The following is a 22018-nucleotide window of genomic DNA, read 5'->3' as shown; positions in this document are numbered from 1 at the left end:
GGTTTTTTGTGTCCAATAAAAATCCTTCTTTTCTTTCGAAATTAAGGTCGCTCTTGTTGTTCCTTTGGGAATGACAACAAATGGGGGAGAGTTCTTTTGAACTTGTGCTTAATTGTCATATCTTGAGGGGTGTGCGGTTGTGGAATTTTAGAGGGGTTATCTTGTATCTTTAAACTCCTTAATGAATGCATTAAGCTTCGGCTTTATGATTGCATCTAAATTAATTGGTATGTATTTTTTTATTTTTGTCATGAAATGTCTCTCTCAGAAATTTCACTATGATCCCGTTCTTGTACCTTTGCCAATTTTATTGACAAAAAGGGAGAGAATTAATATGTAGTTCACACTACAAATACATGTGGTTTTCGGATCATTGTGTAACGGGGAGTGGTTTCCATGTGAGATGGAGTATTGACTAAGGGGGAGTGATACATATCACCATAGTATTATTGTTGAAGTTATGATACAATTGAACTTTGACGCTATGTAATAATACTATGACACTGTATAACAATGATCGAGAACTATGTTTTCTCATTGTTATAGCTACGGATCTTCAACAACGGTGATGCTAAACTTACAACCTTTGGGATCATTGGAGTACTTGGAAGTGACGAAGATTTTGAGGAATGTTGAAGATTAGACATGTGGAATAGGAGCTACTAAAGTTTCTTTATCTTTTTTGTATTCCATATATATTGATAGTTTTGTCACTGAAATTGACAAAGGGGGAGATTGTTAGAGCATTTCTCGGTCGAACTCGCATGCGTTGCTATCTCAAGCATGTTTGTCAATGTTAGTGATCAAAACTATAAGTCTTGATTTCTAGTCTATTATAGCTAAGTCTCGGACTAGGATATAAAGTGTAGTTGAGCTCAAGGACTTCATGGCAATTCATCATACAAGTAGAAGAACTACTCAAGGAACCGATGGAACTTCTCGACAAAAAGGTATGTGAAGATTTGAACTTATCTATCACTCAAAAGTATATCTACTCTATCTCCTACTCTTTGAGACAAGAAGTCGTATGCTATATATATAGAATTTGATTATACACATTTGGTATTTCGAGCCGAGTATACCTCGCATATCTATATCTCTAAATATGGGTTGGTAAGCTTTTCGCTTTAACCAAGTTTATCTTTACCATGTGACGAAAGTCATGATATGTTTCAATCATCTTGAAAATTGCTTTGACGAGAAATGGTGTAACAACTATATAACGTCCTCTAAGAATGTTTCAACGATTGAAATGAGAGTTTTGATTACATAACCAATGGTGGATATAAGCATTATTGTGGAAACACATTTATGTATAAGTCTTATTCCTTGAACCAAAGTTTGCGAGCTTTGTTGATCAAGAGAACCGGAAGAATGGCGTGGGCCAAGTCTGCGAACTCAGTCTGCGAACTGCCGAGGTTCTCAAACGCGAGAACTTATGATGGAGTTGACAAACTACTTGCGTGAAACTAAGTCCTCGAACTCAGTCCGCGAACCGGCGAAGTTCTCATACCCGAGAATTTCTGCTGGAATTTGTAAACTCTGCCCGGTAACTTAAGTCCGCGAACCTAGTCTGCGAACTTGAGAAGGTTATATATCTGAAGGTGATTTCTGAACTTAAACTTAAAAATACTAAGGAATGCAGTTTGCAAACCGTGGCTATAAAAGTTCATGAACCGATTCAAGTGAATCAAATTATCTTTGCTTCAATTGTGTCTTGTGTAGTACATGAGATTTCCTTGCAATTGAATAACTCTCTAACTAGTTCATTTGAAATCATTTGAACTAGTTATGGTGAAGAAGAACGTGGTTGATATGAAATGCTCATATGGCTAACCTTTTGGTTAACTATTGTTGAACCAACAAGTGCATACGTTTGGGTACGATTAACAAACCTAGAAGCGTGCATTGTCAAGTGTGTAACAAGCTAAGTTTTCGATCTAACAGTTGAGAAATATTAGCTTGAATATAAATCATGTTTTCATCTAACGGTGGATATTGATTTCTTTGTTACCAAGGTAACTTAATTGCAAACCCTGATTTGAAAGACTATATAAGGGGAACTCTAATATATGTGCAAAAATAATCCCCACACCTCACGTGTGATACTAGTTTGCATACTAGAGTCGGTTCTCCTTTAACCTTTGGTTTTATTCTTCTAAAACCAGGTTAACAACTTAAATACTTCATTGGGATTGTGAATCCAGACCGATACTACTTTTATCGTAGTTGTGTGATCTGATCTTGCATCTTCTATCGTACGAGTACAATCAGATTGATTGGATTGAGATTGATATCTCCGATAGGCAAGATATAAAAAGTAATCACAAACATCTTTTTCTCATTGTTTGTGATTCACCAACATCTTGTTTCGCTACCATACGATTAAGATTGTTGTGAGGTGATTGATAACTCTAGGCTGTTCTTCGGGAATATAAGACTGGTTTATCAATCGGTTCCTGTTCACCTTGATTATTATCAAAACACGGAACAAAAACTTTTAGGGTTTATCTATGGGATACAGATTGATCCTTTGATAGACTTGTCTGTGTGAGACAGATTTGTTTATTGTCAAGTCTTCGACTTTGGGTCGTAACAACTCTTAGTTGTGGGTGAGATCAGCTAAGGGAATCAAGTGCGCAGTATCCTGCTAGGATCAGAGGCGTAGGGATTACAACTGCACCTTGGATCAGTGGGAGACTGATTTGGGTTCAACTACAGTCCAGTCCGAAGTTAGCTTGGAGTAGGCTAGTGTCTGTAGCGTCTTAATACAATGTGTGTTCAATCTGGACTAGGTCCCGGGGTTTTTTTGCATTTGCGGTTTCCTCGTTAACAAAATTTCTAGTATCTGTATTATTTCTATTTCCGGATTATATTTTTTTATCTTTATAATTGAAATAATACAGGTTGTGCGTTGAGATCATCAATTAGAATAATCCAACCTTTGGTTGTTTATTTTCATTGATTGATCCTTGGATCCTGGTCTTTGGTATCATCCAAGTTATTCCTTGTATTTGATTAGAACTCGCAGTTCATGCTTGAGTATATCAAATCAAGAGAGAGATATAAACTCGTTGATATACTTTTAATTGACTGAGTCTTGTTGATTCTCTTAAAAGTATATTCAAGTTTGTCCATACAGATTGCTAAGCGAAATATTCGGTGGTGTTGTTAGACCCCCGCTTTTTCAAAAGGGTAGGCCTCCATCTTAACAAACAAACAAAGAACGGACGGTAGAAGCCAAGAGAATAATGCAAGAAGGTTCACAATTATCGGCTTCAATCCAAAGAGATCTTTCGGGTTTTGAGTGCTTGAACTCCTTGTATAAGAAGGATGGCATTAAATGAAAAGGTAAGGATAAAAAAAAACGTAAATTGAATGAAATGGAAGAAGGCGGACCAAGTCGAGATAGTGAAGGTCAAAGGCCCCCAAGAAGACGGTTGTTCCATCCCAAGAAGGCTCAACAACAAAAGTTGCTTGTGGAGTCCAAATCAAAGAGATAGTTATTCCATCCAAAGAAGGCTCAACAACAAATGATGGTAATGGAGTCCAAATAAGACTTGGTAATGCAATTGGTATTAAAAAATTAGCAAGAAATCGAGGTAATGATGTTAAAGGAAAAGAATCGATGGTCGAGCCGTCACAAATCACCCCACAAAGAGTTGTTAGTGGTGAGAAAAAGACGGTTTATATGGAAGTAGGTCTGACAATATCACCCCCTATATATGAGGAAGGTAATTACGTCCGACCTACGTACACAATATATAAAAATTAAATGCACTTTTTACCACATTTTGTCCATGAGTACGTTAAGACCACCAACGATGTTGAGGGCGATGGAAATTGTGGTTACCATGTGTTCGTAGATCAACTTGGACCTTTTGAGGATGCAAAAAATTGGGATGATGACCAAATTATTTATGTAAGGAAAAAGTGTTTGCTTGAACTACGTTGTTTTCCTGGTTTCTTTAAGCCAATGATGAGATGTGAAAGAGAAAAAACGGAGGCGGCGTTAAATGAGAAGTTCCAAGCATTTGAACATCGTTTAATGGGAAACACTAGATTGACAAGTGAATATTGGATATCAATGCCAATATGTGGCTATCTACTCGTCAACTCATTCCAGTGCGTTATTCATACTATCTCCTATGGATATGGTGCTACATACGCACCAACAAGATGTATTTTTACCGAAGAAGAAGCAACAAAGAGAGTCATCATGGGTTTTGTGTTGATGAACCATTTTATCGGCCTCCAATTGAGAGAACATTTCCCATTATCTCCAATAAGGATGGGAGACAGTGGTGATGGAGAAATACCCCAAGGATTGATGTAATCGGTTCGAGGAAAGGTTTGAATTATGGAGGGCATTACAATTATCGAGGATGCCCCATGTGAACTAGTTGGGAGTGACGAAGAGGATAAATAGATATAGTGAAAGGTGGTGAAAAACTTTTGTATGCTTCATTATGAATAAAATTTGTATTTTGAATGACTCAATCGTGTTTTTTGCATTCATTAAACCACATTACAACCATATTACATAAGTAAATCATTAGAACTATCGTCTACTCGTACGACCATTCAAGAAATCCTTAAGGATGGCGAAATGAGCTTCATAATTGAAATTTGAACCTTTCCATTTTCTTCATTCCTTTTTAGCTTGAGCTACGACTTTAACATCTGTTTCACCTCTAAGTCAAAGTTCATTACAAATACGAAGTAATTTCATATATTCTTCAACTTGTTTGCATATGAATCCGAATCGAACATCCAAATCCACTACTTCACGGTTATTAGTATTACTGGTCTCGTTACAAAAGCTTTCATAGATCTTTACCTAATAACTAACACTCACCAAACCACTTTTCCTTTGTTCTCCTCCTCTCTTCGGATAACATAGTATATAGTTTTTGCAAATAGACAAGTCTTCATCCAAAGTGAAATTAGATTTAAGCATTTGTAAGCTTTTTGGGAAGAAAATAGATTTAGAAGGTAAGTTTATGATTTAGGATGAGTAATATATATATATATATATATATATATATATAGGTAAACTTAAAAAGATATATGTATAACGAATATATTATCCAATAACAACCTAAATTAGTCTTCTAACGGCTCTTTTTTTCAATGAATTAAAAAAAAGACATTTTTGGTGACAAACTACGGTTTGAAATAGTACATTGACCAAATTGCAGCTAACATACGGTAAGAAAAACGTACCATAGCAAACAACTAGGGTTTGAAAACAAAACCGTAAGACTGTCAGTAATTTCTTCTGGTAAACCCACGGTTTGGATTCCAAACCGTAAATATACCAAAAAAAAAATCTCTGACTGATATACTGTTTGGATTTCAAACCGTAGTTAACTTTTCTTTCAAAAAAATCTCTCTTTTTCCTCTGAGTTTATGTACAGTGGTGTTTCCACACCGTATGCTGCTTTACGGTTTGTATTTCAAACCGTAGTTAACTCGTCTTTCAAAAAAAAAATCTCTTTCCCCCCTGAGTTTAGTACGGTGGTATTCTCAAACCGTATACTATTTTACGATTTGGATTTCAGACCATAGTTAACTTGTCTTTCAAAAAAAAAACGTCTCTTTTCCCCCTGAGTTTACCTACGTGGTATTTTCACACCGTATGTTGTCTTACGGGTGGATTTCAAACCGTAGTTAACTTGTCTTTCAAAAAAAATCTCTCTTTTCCCCTGAGTTTATGTATGGTGGTATTTTCACACGGTATGTTGTCTTACGGTTTGGATTTCAAACCATAGTTAACTTGTCTTTCAAAAAAATCTCTCTTTTTCCCCTGAGTTTACGTACGGTACTCTTTCACCACCTTAGATTGTATTACGATTTGTAACTTCAAATGTAGTTTGCACTTTTTTTTTTTTTTTAAATCTCTCTTTTTTCCTCTGAGTTTACGTACGGTACTCTTTCCCCACCGTAAATTGTATTACGGTTTGGAACATCAACTGTAGGTTGCACTTGTCTTTCAAAAAAAAAGTCTGTCTTTGGTTTCAAAAAAGTCCAAACCACTCATTAGATATTAACTTGAACAAATAAATAACTAAAGCTCATTCATTTAAGCTAAATTTAAAGTCTTAACACGAGAAATTTATAATCCAACCTAAAAGAAATTCATAATCCTATATAAAGGAATAAATCCATGTCAAACAACTAAATTATCCATAACTTAGCACTACTACAAATCCATAACCTAACAACCGAGTCACACTCCCTAAAAGTGACCTTGACAACGTCCACCACGTCCACCTTTTGGTTGAGCTCGATTTTCAACATCCTCTTGAAATTCATCGGGAGAAGAAGAAGAATTACCTCGCCGGCTACCAGACCCACTGGAAGAAGCTTCGCTAGATGAAGACTTCTTCCTCTTGGTGCCACTTGGTTCGACATCATCACTTGAAGCACTTGAATACTCAAAGAGATTTTTTTTATCAGGGTTAGGTATGTGTTTAACTTGGCTTTGCATTTTCTTCATTTGTGGAATCGTCATATTTTGGTTAGCAGTAATGCAACCAATAATGTCCTTGTCAACGACCTTACATATAGAGGCCAATTTGCATACTAAAGAATATCACAAATTTGCATATGACACAAAAACATGCATTTAAATAAATTCTGAAATTAGTAGTGTAATAACGTACCATCATCAAGGCTATATTCTTACAATGATTCACCAACTTCACTAGCTTATTATGTGTTTTGGACTAACCTTTTTGTTTTGATATTGCAACGCTTTCATATCCTTATTAATCACATGAGGACTCATAAAACCAATCCAAGTAATCGACATCAGCATCTTTAGTTCCGGGTGGATTAAATCGCGGCAATTCTAGTTGGTAGTCCCTGGTGCTGGATCATAGACCAAATTCACATTACTCGCTGAAATGCTGAAGTGTTCGTTGTCCAACGAAAAACCTTCTACCCGAACTATTCTCTGGACGAAACCAAGTTGACGAAGAACTCTACGAGGATTAAGCATCACGAACCCCGTCGGATGATACAATGGACCATTTTAGCTTTCCACATTTGAAAAATTACGTCGGTCATCTCGATTGTCATCGAGGTATAGATAAGGGTCAAAAACCACATCGTCGATTGTCTTAGTGTCCAACTGATACCTTATTTCAGCTATGTCTTTCTCTTTATGCTTTTGTTGAACTCCAAAATAAGGATATCTAATTCATGTAGGTAAACTTGCGTGCCACTTCGTATTCTTATTTGGCCTCAAAGTAGGAAAATGGTCATAAACCCATGACTTCACAAAAACATAATGAAATTATACATAATTGGTTACGCCATAATCCATATAAAATTACACTACAAGAAAATAATAAAAAAAAAAAGAATACCTGGACAATACAAACCTTTCCTGCAACTTGGAAGCAATTCCACCTAGAAGCTTTACCAAGAGATTCAAATAGGTAAGTAAAGGTTGTAGTGTCCCACGAGTACCGTGGTACGTCGTTAGTCATGTCATCAAAACAGAGTGTTTTCGACAACTGTAGATATCAAGCATTGACCTTATTACCCGAAAAATCGGAGAAAATAATGGTTCCGAGAGCATACAACAAATAATCTATAGATGTATGTCTAATACTTTCTTCTTCCATCAGTCCTTTTTTCTCATTCTCCAAAGATCCTTCAAACTTTTCCCTTAAGCTCTTCAATTAAATATTTTTCATCATGTTGTCCTTTCCCGTCCTTTTTGGCTCTCTTTTGTGATTGTTTGGTTCCAGGAGAAGACCAAAACTCTTTTTCAGCCACAGACTTGGCCCATCCAAGACACTCAAAGGCTAAGTCATAAAGATTTTCATATGTCATTTGATTGTCAAAATCCTGAAAAACAGCTTTACCTTCCACGGGGAGCTCGGTAATTTGAGAAACATCATTTGGGGTGATAGTCATATCACCGAACGGAAGGTGAAAAGTTTTTGTTTCATCCCAAAATATTTCCCTGAATCCGTAAAAAGTAACAATATCAAAGTCCTTCTGTCGATACTCAATTGCAAGCCATAACCCCGAAGCTTTTACCAACGCTATAACACTTTCGCATTCTTTATCCAATGACCAAAAAAGGGACGTTTTAGGGACCCCTGTCGTATGATCCTACAAAAACATACAAAATAATGGGGAGATATCTGCTTAAATAGCTTTATGATAAAGAACAAAATTAACATCCAAAACTGATCTGCACTAATGTAAGGAAATTGACAAACATTATCATAACTTAGATTAATTTGATCAGAGGTTTCTATCAAGCACCACAACATGTATGTAACGCAAGTATCATCAAACAGTAAAAACATTTATAGATGAAGAAATATTTTTCAGAAAATTTAATTGAAAAGAAATATCAAACCTCATCTACATTCTACTTTCAGATAACCCAAAGTTACAAGTACAACATTACCTAAATCAGCATTACATTGTTTAACTAGGAAACAACACTAGATTTTTGAGGCAATCAATGTAAAGTTGGTTTCTAAATTACTTATTGAAAAAGCGTGAGTCTAATAACACCACCCAATATTTCGCTTAGAAATCTGTATGAACAAACTCGAATATACTTTTAAGAGAATCAATAAAACTCAATCAATTACAAGTATATCAACGAGTTATCTCTCTCTCTCTTGATTTGATTTCCTCAAACAGAAACTGCGAGTACTAATCAAATATAATGAAAAACTTGGATGGTACCAAAGACCAATATCCAAGGATCAATCAATGACAATCAACAACCAAAGGATGGATTACTCTAATTGATGATCTAACGCACAACCTGTATTATTTCAATTATAAAGATAAAACAATATAATGCGGAAACTGAAATAACACAGATACCAGAAATTTTGTTAACGAGGAAACCACAAATGCAGAAAAACCCCGGAACGTAGTCCAGATTGGGCACACACTGTATTAAGCCGCTACAGACACTAGCCTACTCCAAGCTAACTTCAGACTGGACTGTAGTTGAACCCCAATCAGTCTCCCACTGATCCAAGGTACAGTTGTACTCCCTACGCCTCTGATCCTAACAGGATACTGCGCACTTGATTACCTTAGTTGATCTCACCCACAACTAAGAGTTGCTACGATCCAAAATCGCAGGCTTTGACAGTAAACAAATCTGTCTCACATAGAAAAGTCTATAAAAGGATCAATATGTCTCCCGCAGAAAAACTATAAATTTTTTGTTCCCTCTTTTGATAATAATCAAGGTGAACAGGAACCAATTGATAATCCGGTCTTATATTCCCGAAGAACAACCTATATAAATCATTCACCTCACAACTATCTTAATCGTATGGTAGCGAAACAAGATATTGCGGAATCAAAAAAAAATGAGACGAAGATGTTTGTGACTACTTTTTATATCTTACCTATCGGAGATATTAATCTCAAGCCAATCAATCTGATTGTACTCGTACGATAGAAGATGCAAGATCATATCACATAACTTCGATAAAAGTAGTATCGGCCTGGCTTCACAATCCCAATGAAGTCTTTAAGTCGTTAACCTGGTTTTAGAAGAAGAAAATCAAAGGTTAAAGGAGAAACGACTCTAGCACGCAAAATAGTACCACACGTGAAGTGTGGGGATTAGTTTTGCAGAGTTACTAGATGTCCCCTTATATAGTCTTTCAAATCAGGGTTTCGCCTTGGTCACAAAGCAAACAATATCCACCGTTAGATGAAAACCTTATTTAGATTCAAGATAATATTTCTCAACCGTTAGATCGAAAACTTAGCTTGTTATACACAAATGAAATGCATGCTTTTAGGTTTGTTAACCGTACCCAAACGTGTACATTGTTGGTTCAACAATAGTTAACCAAAAGGTTATCCATATGAGCATTTCATACCAACCATATTCTTCTTCACCATAACTAGTTCAAATGACTCAAATGAACTAGTTAGAGAGTTGTTCAATTGCAAGGAAATCTTATGTACTACACAAGACACAATTGAAGCAAAGATGATTTTATTCACTCGAATCGGTTCATGAACTTTATATCCACGGTTTGCTGATTGCATTCCTTACTCTCTATAAGTTTAAGTTCAGAAATCATCTTCAGATATATAACCTTCTTAAGTTCGCATACTAGGTTCGCGGACTTAAGCAACCGGGCAGAGTTTACAAACTCCAGCAGAAAATCTCGGCAAAGACTTTCTGCCGGTTCACGGACTGGGTTCGCGGACTGGTACTCATGCAAAAATTTTGTCAACTCCAGCATAATTTCTCGGGATGAGAAGTTCGGCAGTTCGCGGACTGAGTTCGCGTACTTGGAAACAAGCCATTCTTCCGGTTTCTCTTGATCAACAAAGTTTGCAAACTTTGGTTCAATGGATAGGACTTATGGACATATGTGTTTCCACAACAATACTTATGTCCATCATTGGTTATGTAATCTAAACTCTCATTCCAACCATTGAAACATTCTTAGAGGACGTTATATAGTTGTTACACCATTTCTCGTCAAAGCAATTTTCAAAGTGATTGAAACATATCATGACTTTCGTCACTAGGTAAAGATAAACATGGTCGAAGCGAAACGCTTACCAACACATATTTCGAGATATAGATAGGCGAGGTATACTCGGCTCGAAATACCAAATATGTACAATCTAAGTCTATATATAGCATACGACTTTTTGTCTGAAGAAGTAGGATATAGAGTAGATAGACTTTTGAGTGACAGATAATTTCAAGTCTTCACATACCTTTTTGCCGAGAAGTTCCACCGGTTCCTTGAGTAGTTCTTCTTCTTGTATGATGAATCGTCATGAAGTCCTTGAGATCAACTACACTTTCTATCCTAGTCCGAGACTTAGCTATAGTGTACTATAAATCAAGACTTATAGTTTTGATCACTAACATTGACAAACATGCTTGAGATAGCAACGCATGCGAGTTCGAACGAGCAATGCTCTAACAATCTCCCCCTTTGTCAATTTTAATGACAAAACTATCAGTACATATGGAATACAAAAAAGATAAAGAAACTTTAGTAGCTCCTATTCCACATGTTTGATCTTCAGCATTCCTCGAAATCTTCGTCACTTCCAAGTACTCCAATGATCCCAAAGGTTGTAAGTTTAGCATCACCGTTGTTGAAGATCCGTAGCTATAACAATGAGAAAGCATCGGTCTCGATCATTGCTATACAGTGTCATAGTATTATTACACAGTGTCAAAGTCCAATTGTATCATAACTTCAACAATAATACTATGGTGATATGTATCACTCCCCCTTAGTCAATACTCCATATCACATGAAAACCACTCCCCCTTACACAATGATCCGAAAACCATATGTATTTGTAGTCTGAATTATATATTAATTCTCCCCCTTTTTGTCAATAAAATTGGAAAAGGTACAAGAACGGGGTCATAATGAAATTTCCGTAAGAGAAATTTTATGACTAAAAGAAAATACATACCATCTAATTTGGATGCAATCATATAGCCGAAGCTAATATCATTCGTAAGGAGTTTAAAGATACAAGATAACCTCTTTAATATTCCACAGCCGCACACCCCTCAAGATATGACCATTAAGCACAAGTTCAAAAGAACTCTCCTCCATTTGATGTCATTCCCAAGGGAACAACAGGAGCGACCTTAATTTCAAAAGAAAAGAAGGATTTTGATTGGACACCAAAAACCATGAGAATGATTTTCTATATCCAAAAACTCAATCAAATTAATGACAAGTAAACCCATGATTAATTTAATCGGAATACGCAATCAAATTAAACACAAAAGTGATCGACTTAATTGATTATGCTCGACATAAGATAACTTACGGAGCATACGACTAACATAACCATTAGAAAATGAATATGATAGTCGTTCATATACTCGACATAATAGGAATCTTACGGAGTACGAAAATACTCAACTAGATTAATTACAAGAGAACCCATAATTAATCTAATTGGAATACACAACCAAACTAATTACAAAATTAATCAATTTAGTTGTCATTTGTTTTGCTCGACATAAAAAGACTTATGGAGCAATAACTAAATAACCAAACAAAATGGTTAATTTAGTTCAAGAATGCTCAACATAAAGTACCTTACGGAACAACCAACAAAGCTAATCAAAATTAATCAACTTGGTTCTATCGTGATCAACATAAGACACATTCTGAGCCTCACAGTATTACATATAATATGGATCAGTGAAGATCAATACCGTGGAATACACAACCAAACATCCCGAACTAGTATTTTCAAAATTAAACGTTTAAGAACCTTAAACACAGATCAAGTTAGGTAGAAAAGAATGATAAGAAAGGTACGTGAATTACTATAAGTTCTCTAAAAGCACAAATCTTTCTCAAGTTTATAGACATACCTTTTTAGATGAATCCAATTGAATTCTACAGCCTTACCGAACATAATCTGTGCCCCCCAATTTTCGTGCTTCCCTCACCATATACATAGCAGGGCATTCCTTGGTGAGGATGCACTCACAACACAATCAAGTTGTGTTGGGGTGAACAATGTCTTGTTCACCACAATGAACCTTTGGATTATCATGAAAGGGATCACTTTTAGAGCCTTTCACATCCAATTCCATTTTCCCAAAACACTTGTTAAGTTACAACATCATGGATACTGCCTTCTCCATAGTCATGGAATTTTCTGGAAGATCATTCCTTTTCACACTCGAATCATCATTATCTTTCTTTGGTACCCACTTCTGAGTGCGTATAGGAACAACCAGAACCTTCTTCCCATCACTCTCTTCAAGATTTCTCGGAAGAGAATTGGATTGACTATTCTTTTGCAAGTTTGTCTTTCTCCAATTGGGAACATCGGATCTTGTCTCCGTCTTTACGAAGTTATCCTTTTGATAACCATTACAATTGTGAAAAGGCTTCGTATAACGTTTATAGGAAAATCTAGGTTTATCACAGCAGCGATTCCTTTTCCTAAAGGTTGGAAAGTTACAACTTGTAATGTTAAGGGGATTGGCCTTAGCATATTATCTTGGTTTCACAACTTCTTGTGAAGCCCAAACAAGAACATCATGAAGTTTCTTATTCCTTATACGAAAACAACATCTCCTTTCCAGGTGACCTTTATTTCCGCAATAGTGGCAAACATAAGGAATGTTCTTACCTCGATCTGTATGTGCTGACTTTGGAGGTTGATATTCTTTGCTCTTTCGAACCTTAATTGTCGGTGAAGGTATTTCACTTTTTCCATCAGTGGAAACCTTTTGTTGAGAAGAATCACTAGCCTTGACAAATTTTACCTCTTTGCTAATACTTGGAGCATCTATTACCTTATAACCCAATCCTCGTGTATCACAATGATTTTTACTTTCTCCTAGCATAGTGGTTAATTTGCTTGAACTAGTATTGAACTTTTTCAAGTCATCTTCCAACATCTTGATTTTATCAAGAGCAACAGCTAAATCAGCCTCAAGGCGTTTTTCTCGAGTGAGACAAACACTTTATCTGTCATCAAAACTAATTTGTTGAGAGTTAAACCTTGCTTCAGATTCTGCAAGTTTCTCTTCCAACAAAAAGTACTTTTGATAAAGATTATCACATTCAAGTAACTTCATACGTAGGTTTTCCTCAGAATCCTTGAGGATCGATTCGTTAGAACGATTCGAAAAATAAACACCTGCGTAACATCTTCTCAATTTCTTGTTTTCTCGACAGAGAGGAGTCAGAAGTGGTGTAATGATTTTTTTTTTGATTGTCGTTGTAGTAAATAAAGATTCGAACTCTAAGACTTGTGAAGATTAAATTTAAAGATTTAATGAAAATGATAAATAAAAGCGAGAGTTACTGGGACTAGGATTTCACCGAATTCATATCATCAAGTTCAATTATTTATTCTTCAACAATTCTAGCTCAATAAATAAAAAAAACACGGACTCTTATTTTTGCCAAGATAGATTCTCAAAATATTAGTTGTAAATCCTAAGTATGGGACATCAAAATATCTAAGAAAGCATGACCCATCAAATGAAATGACAACTAATTAATCAAAATCATAATTTTATTTTAATTAGTGCGAAAGTCATATAGAGAATAAAATAATTTTACCCATGTATGAAATTCGGCTTCCTCCGTCGTCTCGGTGTTGGGGTTTAGCTACTCATGATGTAGACATTTTCAAAACATTTTTTATATAGCTCCAATGGTGTTTACAATGAAGAAAAGGAGAAAAATAACATAAACCGCTAAACAGGTGTTACAAACTCTCCCAACTCTCGATATCCATCTATGACTCTCGTAAACTCATTATATAGTCTCAGCAGCACCCAATATCTCTTGTTCAATGCGCAAATATTCTCTCTTTACTCCATTATTTTCCACGGGAATATTTTCCATTATTATCACGCGATTTTAAGTTGTTTGATTCATCCCAAAACCCCCCATTAGACATACGCAAATATTAAAAGAATATCCTACGTAAGTTCCTACTATAACTCAGAGAATCAAATCACTTAAACCCGAAAATATCTTCTTTTGACTTCTCTGCCAAATCATGGAGATTTTATTCTCCTTCCCTTTTCTATTACGTGTATATGAGTTGTTGAACTATCTCCAGGATAATAACAACTCAAAACAGAATATCTTCTTTCCATTTCCTTCCATATAACTCCTCCAATCAATGCAGAATATGCTCCCACGGCAAATCTTCTCCAAATCATCATGTAATAACACAAACAATATATTCACCTCTATTTTCTTCAAACCGAGAATATATCCTTCCTTTTACAAATCAAAGGCAATCACCGCTCCTCCCCTTATCCAATCCGGGAGTGCGAATAGCAATTAGGATGCCCCTTCGTAATTGGATACCCCTTATCCAAAAATGAGAGTCCGAATAACATGTGTCCTCCGGGGTACAAAAACCACTTTTCGAGCAACTTTCTCCATAAGAGCTTATTTCATAAAAATACCTACAAACAAGTTTATTAGTGATAAAATGAGTCCCAGCTAATGTATTTATGGGTGAAAATGCTTCGCACTTTCGTGCTCATCAAATTCCCCCACACTTACATTTTGCTAGTTCTCGAGCGAAACAGAAAACTGACCCGCTACACAGCTGGTCATATAATAAGAGAGAAAGAGAGACCCGCTACACAGCTGGTCTTATAATAAGAGAGAAAGAGAGACCCGCTACACAACTGGTTTTTTTTAGACCCGCTACACAACTGGTCATATAATAAGATAAAGAGAAAGAGACCCGCTACACAGCTGGTCATATTTTTTATTTTTTTATATATATATATATTTTAGACCCGCTACACAGCTGGTCATATAATGCAAGAAAAAAAGGAGCAGACCCGCTACACAGTTGGTCATGATGTGCAAGGAATTTCCTGAAAAAATAAAGTAAAAAGTTAACCTCTCCCCCACACGTAAACATTACATTGTCTCAATGTAATTGAGTCATCCAACGCAAATATTAAGATGGAAAATGCAAAAAGTAAACGGAAAAAAAAAAGTACACCTACTGGAATATATAAAAAGGATCCCCATAAACTAACAACCTGAAAATTTGGGGATCAACCCAAAATACAACATTTACAAATGACAGCTTCACACTTATGTTATCACGATGCGGAGACACTGAAACTATCAAAAACAGAGACTTACCTCCAAACCAAGTTTTTACAACACAAGGAAGTGTGTAAAGAACATAATATGGGGATATTATTGGGACTGGAAAATTTTCAATTGGCTCATGTACGATATCAGGAATAGGCAAGTCCTCTGGGTACTTAGATGCAAAGTAATCCAACAACACTTTAGAAGCACACAATTCTAATCCTAAATTAGGCAACTTTTGGAAGTCTAGGGGTCTAGAAACAACCTCTAAGTTGGGTGAATTATCTTGTGGGATGGATTCATCTATGGAATTAGGAAAATCATCCACACAATCATCCACAGGGTCATCTATATGTTCTGTTTGGAACAGAGAGTTACTGCAAGATTCATCATCATCATCATATAATCTTTGACATTCAAGAACTCTCAATCTTTGTTCCAAACTAGGCGGTGTGTGTTTGTAATACTTATCACATATTGTTAAAGGTGATTCTTCACTTACCACATGTGGAGTAGAAACTCCATACTGTTGCCTACGCTTATATTCAGCAAGCGTCATATCAGATGAGGTTTCCTGATAATTTGACTTTCTACGCTTATATTCCGCCAACGTCGTCTTAGGTGACGTCTCCTCAGAAGAAGTCATCATCCTCAAAAAGTCCCTGAAAACAAATACAAAAATAAACGCATAAAAAGGAAAAAAAATAATCTAAAATGAAATAAAAATACTTTACAAAATAAATAAAAATAAACCTAAAAATTAATCTAAAAACAACTTCAAGTCAGCGGCGCCAAAATGATGATTTTTTTTATTGTCGTTGTAGTAAATAAAGATTCGAACTCTAAGACTTGTGAAGATTAAATTTAAAGATTTAATGAAAATGATAAATAAAAGCGAGAGTTACTGGGACTAGGATTTCACCGAATTCATATCATCAAGTTCAATTATTTATTCTTCAACAATTCTAGCTCAATAAATAAAAAAACATGGACTCTTATTTTTGCCAAGATAGATTCTCAAAATATTAGTTGTAAATCCTAAGTATGGGACATCAAAATATCTAAGAAAGCATGACCCATCAAATGAAATGACAACTAATTAATCAAAATCATAATTCTATTTTAATAGTGCAAAAGTCATATAGAGAATAAAATAATTTTACCCATGTATAAAATTCGGTTTCCTCCGTCGTCCCAGTGTTGGGGTTTAGCTACTCATGATGTAGACACTCTCAAAATATTTTTTATATAGCTCAAATGGTGTTTACAATGAAGAAAAGGAGAAAAATAACATAAACCGCTAAACAGGCGTTACAAACTCTCCCAACTCTCGATATCCATCTATGACTTCAGTAAACTCATTATATAGTCTCAGCATCACTTAATATCTCTTGTTCAATGCGCAAATATTCTCTCTTTACTCCATTATTCTCCACGGGAATATTTTCCATTATTATCACGCGATTCTAAGTTGTTTGATTCATCCCAAAATCCCCCATTAGACATACGCAAATATTAAAAGAATATCCTACGTAACTTCCTACTATAACTCAGAGAATCAAATCACTTAAACCCGAAAATATCTTCTTTTGACTTCTCTGCCAAATCATGGAGATTTTATTCTCCTTCCCTTTTCTGTTACGTGTATATGAGTTGTTGAACTATCTTCAGGATAATAACAAATCAAAACATAATATCTTCTTTCCATTTCCTTCCATATAACTCCTCCAATCAATGCAGAATATACTCCCACGGCAAATCTTCTCCAAATCATCATGTAATAACACAAACAATATCTTCACCTCTATTTTCTTCAAACCGAGAATATATCCTTCCTTTTGCAAATCAAAGGAAATCACCGCTCCTCCCCATATCCAATCCGGGAGTGCGAATAGCAATTAGGATGCCCCTTAGTAATTGGATACCCCTTATCCAAAACTGAGAGTCCGAATAACATGTGTCCTCCGGGGTACAAAAACCACTTTTCGAGCAACTTTCTCCATAAGAGCTTATTTCATGAAAATACCTACAAACAAGTTTATTAGTGATAAAATGAGTCCCAGCTAATGTATTTACGGGTGAAAATGCTTCGCACTTTCGTGTTCATCATGGTGTGACATGAGAACTTGTAATCTTCTTCATATTCCACGAATCCAAAAACTTGACATACTCTGATACTTCCTCATCAACATCTCTATCAATATCTGAATCACCTTCATCAGAAAGTTCATCCAACTGATCTTCTAGGAGAGTTTCCCAATCAACAGTTTTTACATCAAGAGAATGTTTAGATATTGACTTAGATGTGACAGTTCTCTCAGGTGAATCCAAGCTTTTAGAATCATCTGTTAATTTCTGAACTGGTACGTTATTAGAGATAGTCTCGTCCATAATCCGATCGCTGCAAACACAGACTGATAAGGTCTTTAACGTGTTTGCCTACTCTGATACCAATTGAAAAAGAGGGGGTTTAACAACACCACCCAATATTTATCTTAGAAATCTGTATGGACAAACATGAATATAATTTTAAGAGAATCAACAAGACTCAATCAATTAAAAGTACATCAACGAGTTTATATCTCTCTCTCTTGATTTGATTTCCTAAAACAGAAACTGCGAGTACTAACTAAATACAAGGAATAACTTGGATGGCACCAAAGACCAATATCCAAGGATAAATCAATGACAATCAACAACCAAAGGTTGGATTACTCTAATTGATGATCTAACGCACAACCTGTATTATTTCAATTATAAAAATAAAACAATATAATGCGGAAAATGAAATAACAAAGACACTAGAAATTTTGTTAACGAGGAAACCGCAAATGCAGAAAAACCCCGGGACCTAGTCCAGGTTGAACACACATTGTATTAAGCCGCTACAGACACTAGCCTACTCCAAGCTAACTTCGGAATGGACTTTAGTTGAACCCCAATCATTCTCCCACTGATCCAAGGTACAATTGTACTCCCTACGCCTCTGATCCCAGCAGGATACTGCGCACTTGATTCCCTTAGTTGATCCCACCCACAACTAAGAGTTGTTACGACCCAAAATCGCAGGCTTTGACAATAAACAAATTTGTCTCACACAGACAAGTATATCAAAGGATCAATTTTTCTCCCACAGAAAAACCCTAAAGTTTTTATTCCGTATTTTGATAATAATCAAGGTGAACAGGAACCAATTGATAATCCGGTCTTATATTCCCGAAGAACAGCCTAGATAAATCAATCACCTCACAACTATCTTAATCGTATGGTAGCGAAACAAGGTGTTGCAGAATCACAAATAATGAGACGAAGATGTTTATGATTACTTTTTATATCTTGCCTATCAGAGATATTAACCTCAAGCCAATCAATCTTATTGTACTCGTACGATAGAAGATGCAAGATCAGATCACACAACTACGATAAAAGTAGTATCGGTCTGGCTTCACAATCCCAATGAAGTCTTTAAGTCGTTAACCTGGTTTTAGAAGAAGAAAACCAAAGGTTAAAGGATAAACGACTCTAGAACGCAAACTAGTATCACACATGAAGTGTGGGTATTAGTTTTGCAGAGTTGCTAGATGTCCCCTTATATAGTCTTTCAAATCAGGGTTTCTCCTTGGTCACAAAGCAAACAATATCCATCATTAGATGACAACCTGATTTAAATTCAAGCTAATATTTCTCAACCTTCAGATCGAAAACTTAGCTTGTTATACACAAATGAAATGCATGCTTATAGGTTTGTTAACCGTACCCAAACATGTACATTGTTGGTTCAACAATAGTTAACCAAAAGGTTAGCCATATGAGCATTTCATACCAACCATATTCTTCTTTACCATAACTAGTTCAAATGAATCAAATGAAATAGTTAGAGAGTTGTTCAATTGCAATGAAATCTTATGTACTACACAAGACACAATTGAAGCAAAGATGATTTGATTCACTCGAATCTGTTCATGAACTTTATATCCACGGTTTGCAAATTGCATTCCTTAGTCTTTAAAAGTTTAAGTTCAGAAATCATCTTCGGATATATAACCTTCTTAAGTTCGCACACTAGGTTCGCGGACTTAAGCAACCGGGCAGAGTTTACAAACTCCAGCAGAAAATCTTGGCAAAGACTTTCCGCCGGTTCGGGGACTGGTTATCACGCAACAAGTTTGTCAACTCCAGCAGAATTTCTCGGGATGATAAGTGCGGCAGTTCTCGGACTGAGTTCGCGGACTTGGCAACAAGCCATTCTTCCGGTTTCTCTTGATCAAAAAAGTTCGCAAACTTTGGTTCTAGGGATAGGACTTATGCACATATGTGTTTCCAAAACAATACTTATGTCCATTATGTAATCTAAACTCTCATTCCAACCATTGAAACATTCTTAGAGGACGTTATATAGTTGTTACACCATTTCTCGTCAAAGCAATTTTCAAAGTGATTGAAACATATCATGACTTTCGTCACTAGGTAAAGATAAACATGGTCGAAGCGAAACGCTTACCAACACATATTTCGAGATATAGATAGGCTAGGTATACTCGGATCGAAATACCAAATGTGTATAATCTAAGTCTATATATAGCATACGAATTTTTGTCTCAAGAAGTAGGAGATAGAGTAGATATACTTTTGAGTGACAGATAAGTTCAAGTTTTCACATACTTTTTTGTCGAGAAGTCCCACCGGTTCCTTGAGTAGTTCTTATTCTTGTATGATGAATCGCCATGAAGTCCTTGATCTCAACTACACTTTCTATCCTAGTCTGAGACTTAGCTATAGTAGACTAGAAATCAAGACTTATAGTTTTGATCACTAACATTGACAAACATGCTTGAGATAGCAACGCATGCGAGTTCGACCGAGCAATGCTCTAAGACTTATACTTTTGTCTTAGATACAAATTTGATACTTAAAAATGCCTCTAATAATGATTAACCAGCACATCAGATCTTCAATGCAGATCTACGATTTCAGCAGTTGTAGCATGGGAAGTAATCTCTATTGTCTATCTCCCTCATAGTAGCTCATGATAAGACAGGCATCAGGTGTGCATGAGTCATAAATATTTCATAGTTGAGCATCCAAGATACCAGAAATGCAAAGAAGTGTTTTTTTCTTTAAGTGTACTGTTGTATAAGAAATCTATTAAACTAGCAGGAACTGCACACTAGGTCTAATATATAATCCACAACATGCGGTGTCTATCCTATGTATGTTATCTGGACCTTGTGAATTCGTTTAAGATTGAGAAGATCGAAACAGTGAAATCCAAAAAGTATATGATCAAATTTTCATTTGTCTTCTACTGATCATTGTCTTGATATTTTAATATACAATCAATCTTAGGAAAAGATTTACCTGTGCAGCATAAACTCTTGCAGCCCATGAGGTCTTATAACTAAATAGGACCTTGCCTCCATCTCTAGGCTTACCCCAATCAGTGTCATCCGCCTTCTGTAGCAACAACTTCATAACTTTGATGACTTTTTTTGCAGAAGGTGGAGGTGTATACTTGTTTCTCCCCTTTTATTTGTTTACAAATTGAGTAACCGAATTACCAACACTTTTACCTTCTTCTTGAATCTCAGCAATCTCTAGAGTTGGTTGTTCACAAATCAGAAGGTGAACGGTCAGTATTCTCTTGTCTAGGTTGACCAATGATGACACCTTGGTTCCTTTGTTGAGCACCCAACGGAATCTTGTTACGAGGGGTTAGAGTCCGCTCATGACTTGGTGTTACTTCTTATGTTCTCTTCTTCTTTCCCTTATCCCTTGGTTGTTGATTCCTAAAATATGTCATCAACTATGTTTAACACATATAATGAAGTAAACAAAGCTAAAAAAATCGAAAAATTAGGATACAAATATTGTATGAGAATATAACATACGGTGCGAAACTCAATCCTAAACAATACATACGGTTTGGAAATCGAACCGTATACAAACTCAGTTACCACTATGGTGTGGAACTTTCAACCTACGACATGAATTTTTTTCCAAAATACAGGTACGGTTTGAAAACCAAACCTTATACAAACTCAGTTACCACTATGGTGTGGAATCATCCATATACAATGGGAAATCTAGGTTTCATCAAGGATTTTACCTATGGTTTTAAAACCACACCGTAAGCAGACGCATATGAACATACGGTATGGAAATTGTATCTATGGTGGGGAATCTTAAAGTGACCTACGGCTTGAAAACCAAACCTCATGATGCAGCAGTTAAAGGTACGATTTGGTATTTTGAAAATTTCAAACCGTATGTACTGTCTATAGTATGGAAAATAAGAACTCCAAACTGTAGGTCACTTCTGAAATAATTTTTTCAAAACCCTAAGTCGATTGAATCTACCTATTCATGCAATAAAAACCAATAAAATACGATGGGTTTTTGAT

The 22018-nt window shown here is 35.8% G+C and overlaps 1 protein-coding gene across 1 annotated transcript; it reads right to left on the bottom strand.

Annotated features, from left to right (window-relative positions):
* Window positions 1–7207: 7207 nt before the first annotated feature.
* Window positions 7208–21089, bottom strand: LOC113324146 (protein MAIN-LIKE 1-like). Its single transcript, XM_026572474.1, has 4 exons — window positions 20976–21089; window positions 7675–8133; window positions 7392–7526; window positions 7208–7282 (listed from the first exon to the last, which is right to left on the bottom strand). The coding sequence occupies exons 1-4, from the start codon at window positions 21087–21089 to the stop codon at window positions 7208–7210; spliced, it is 783 nt and encodes a 260-aa protein (XP_026428259.1).
* Between the last annotated feature and the right edge of the window lie 929 nt (window positions 21090–22018).

The sequence above is a fragment of the Papaver somniferum genome, chromosome 11 (genome assembly GCF_003573695.1).
Source record: "Papaver somniferum cultivar HN1 chromosome 11, ASM357369v1, whole genome shotgun sequence".
Taxonomy (NCBI): domain Eukaryota; kingdom Viridiplantae; phylum Streptophyta; class Magnoliopsida; order Ranunculales; family Papaveraceae; genus Papaver; species Papaver somniferum.
This window is presented reverse-complemented; position numbering and strand designations above follow the sequence as displayed.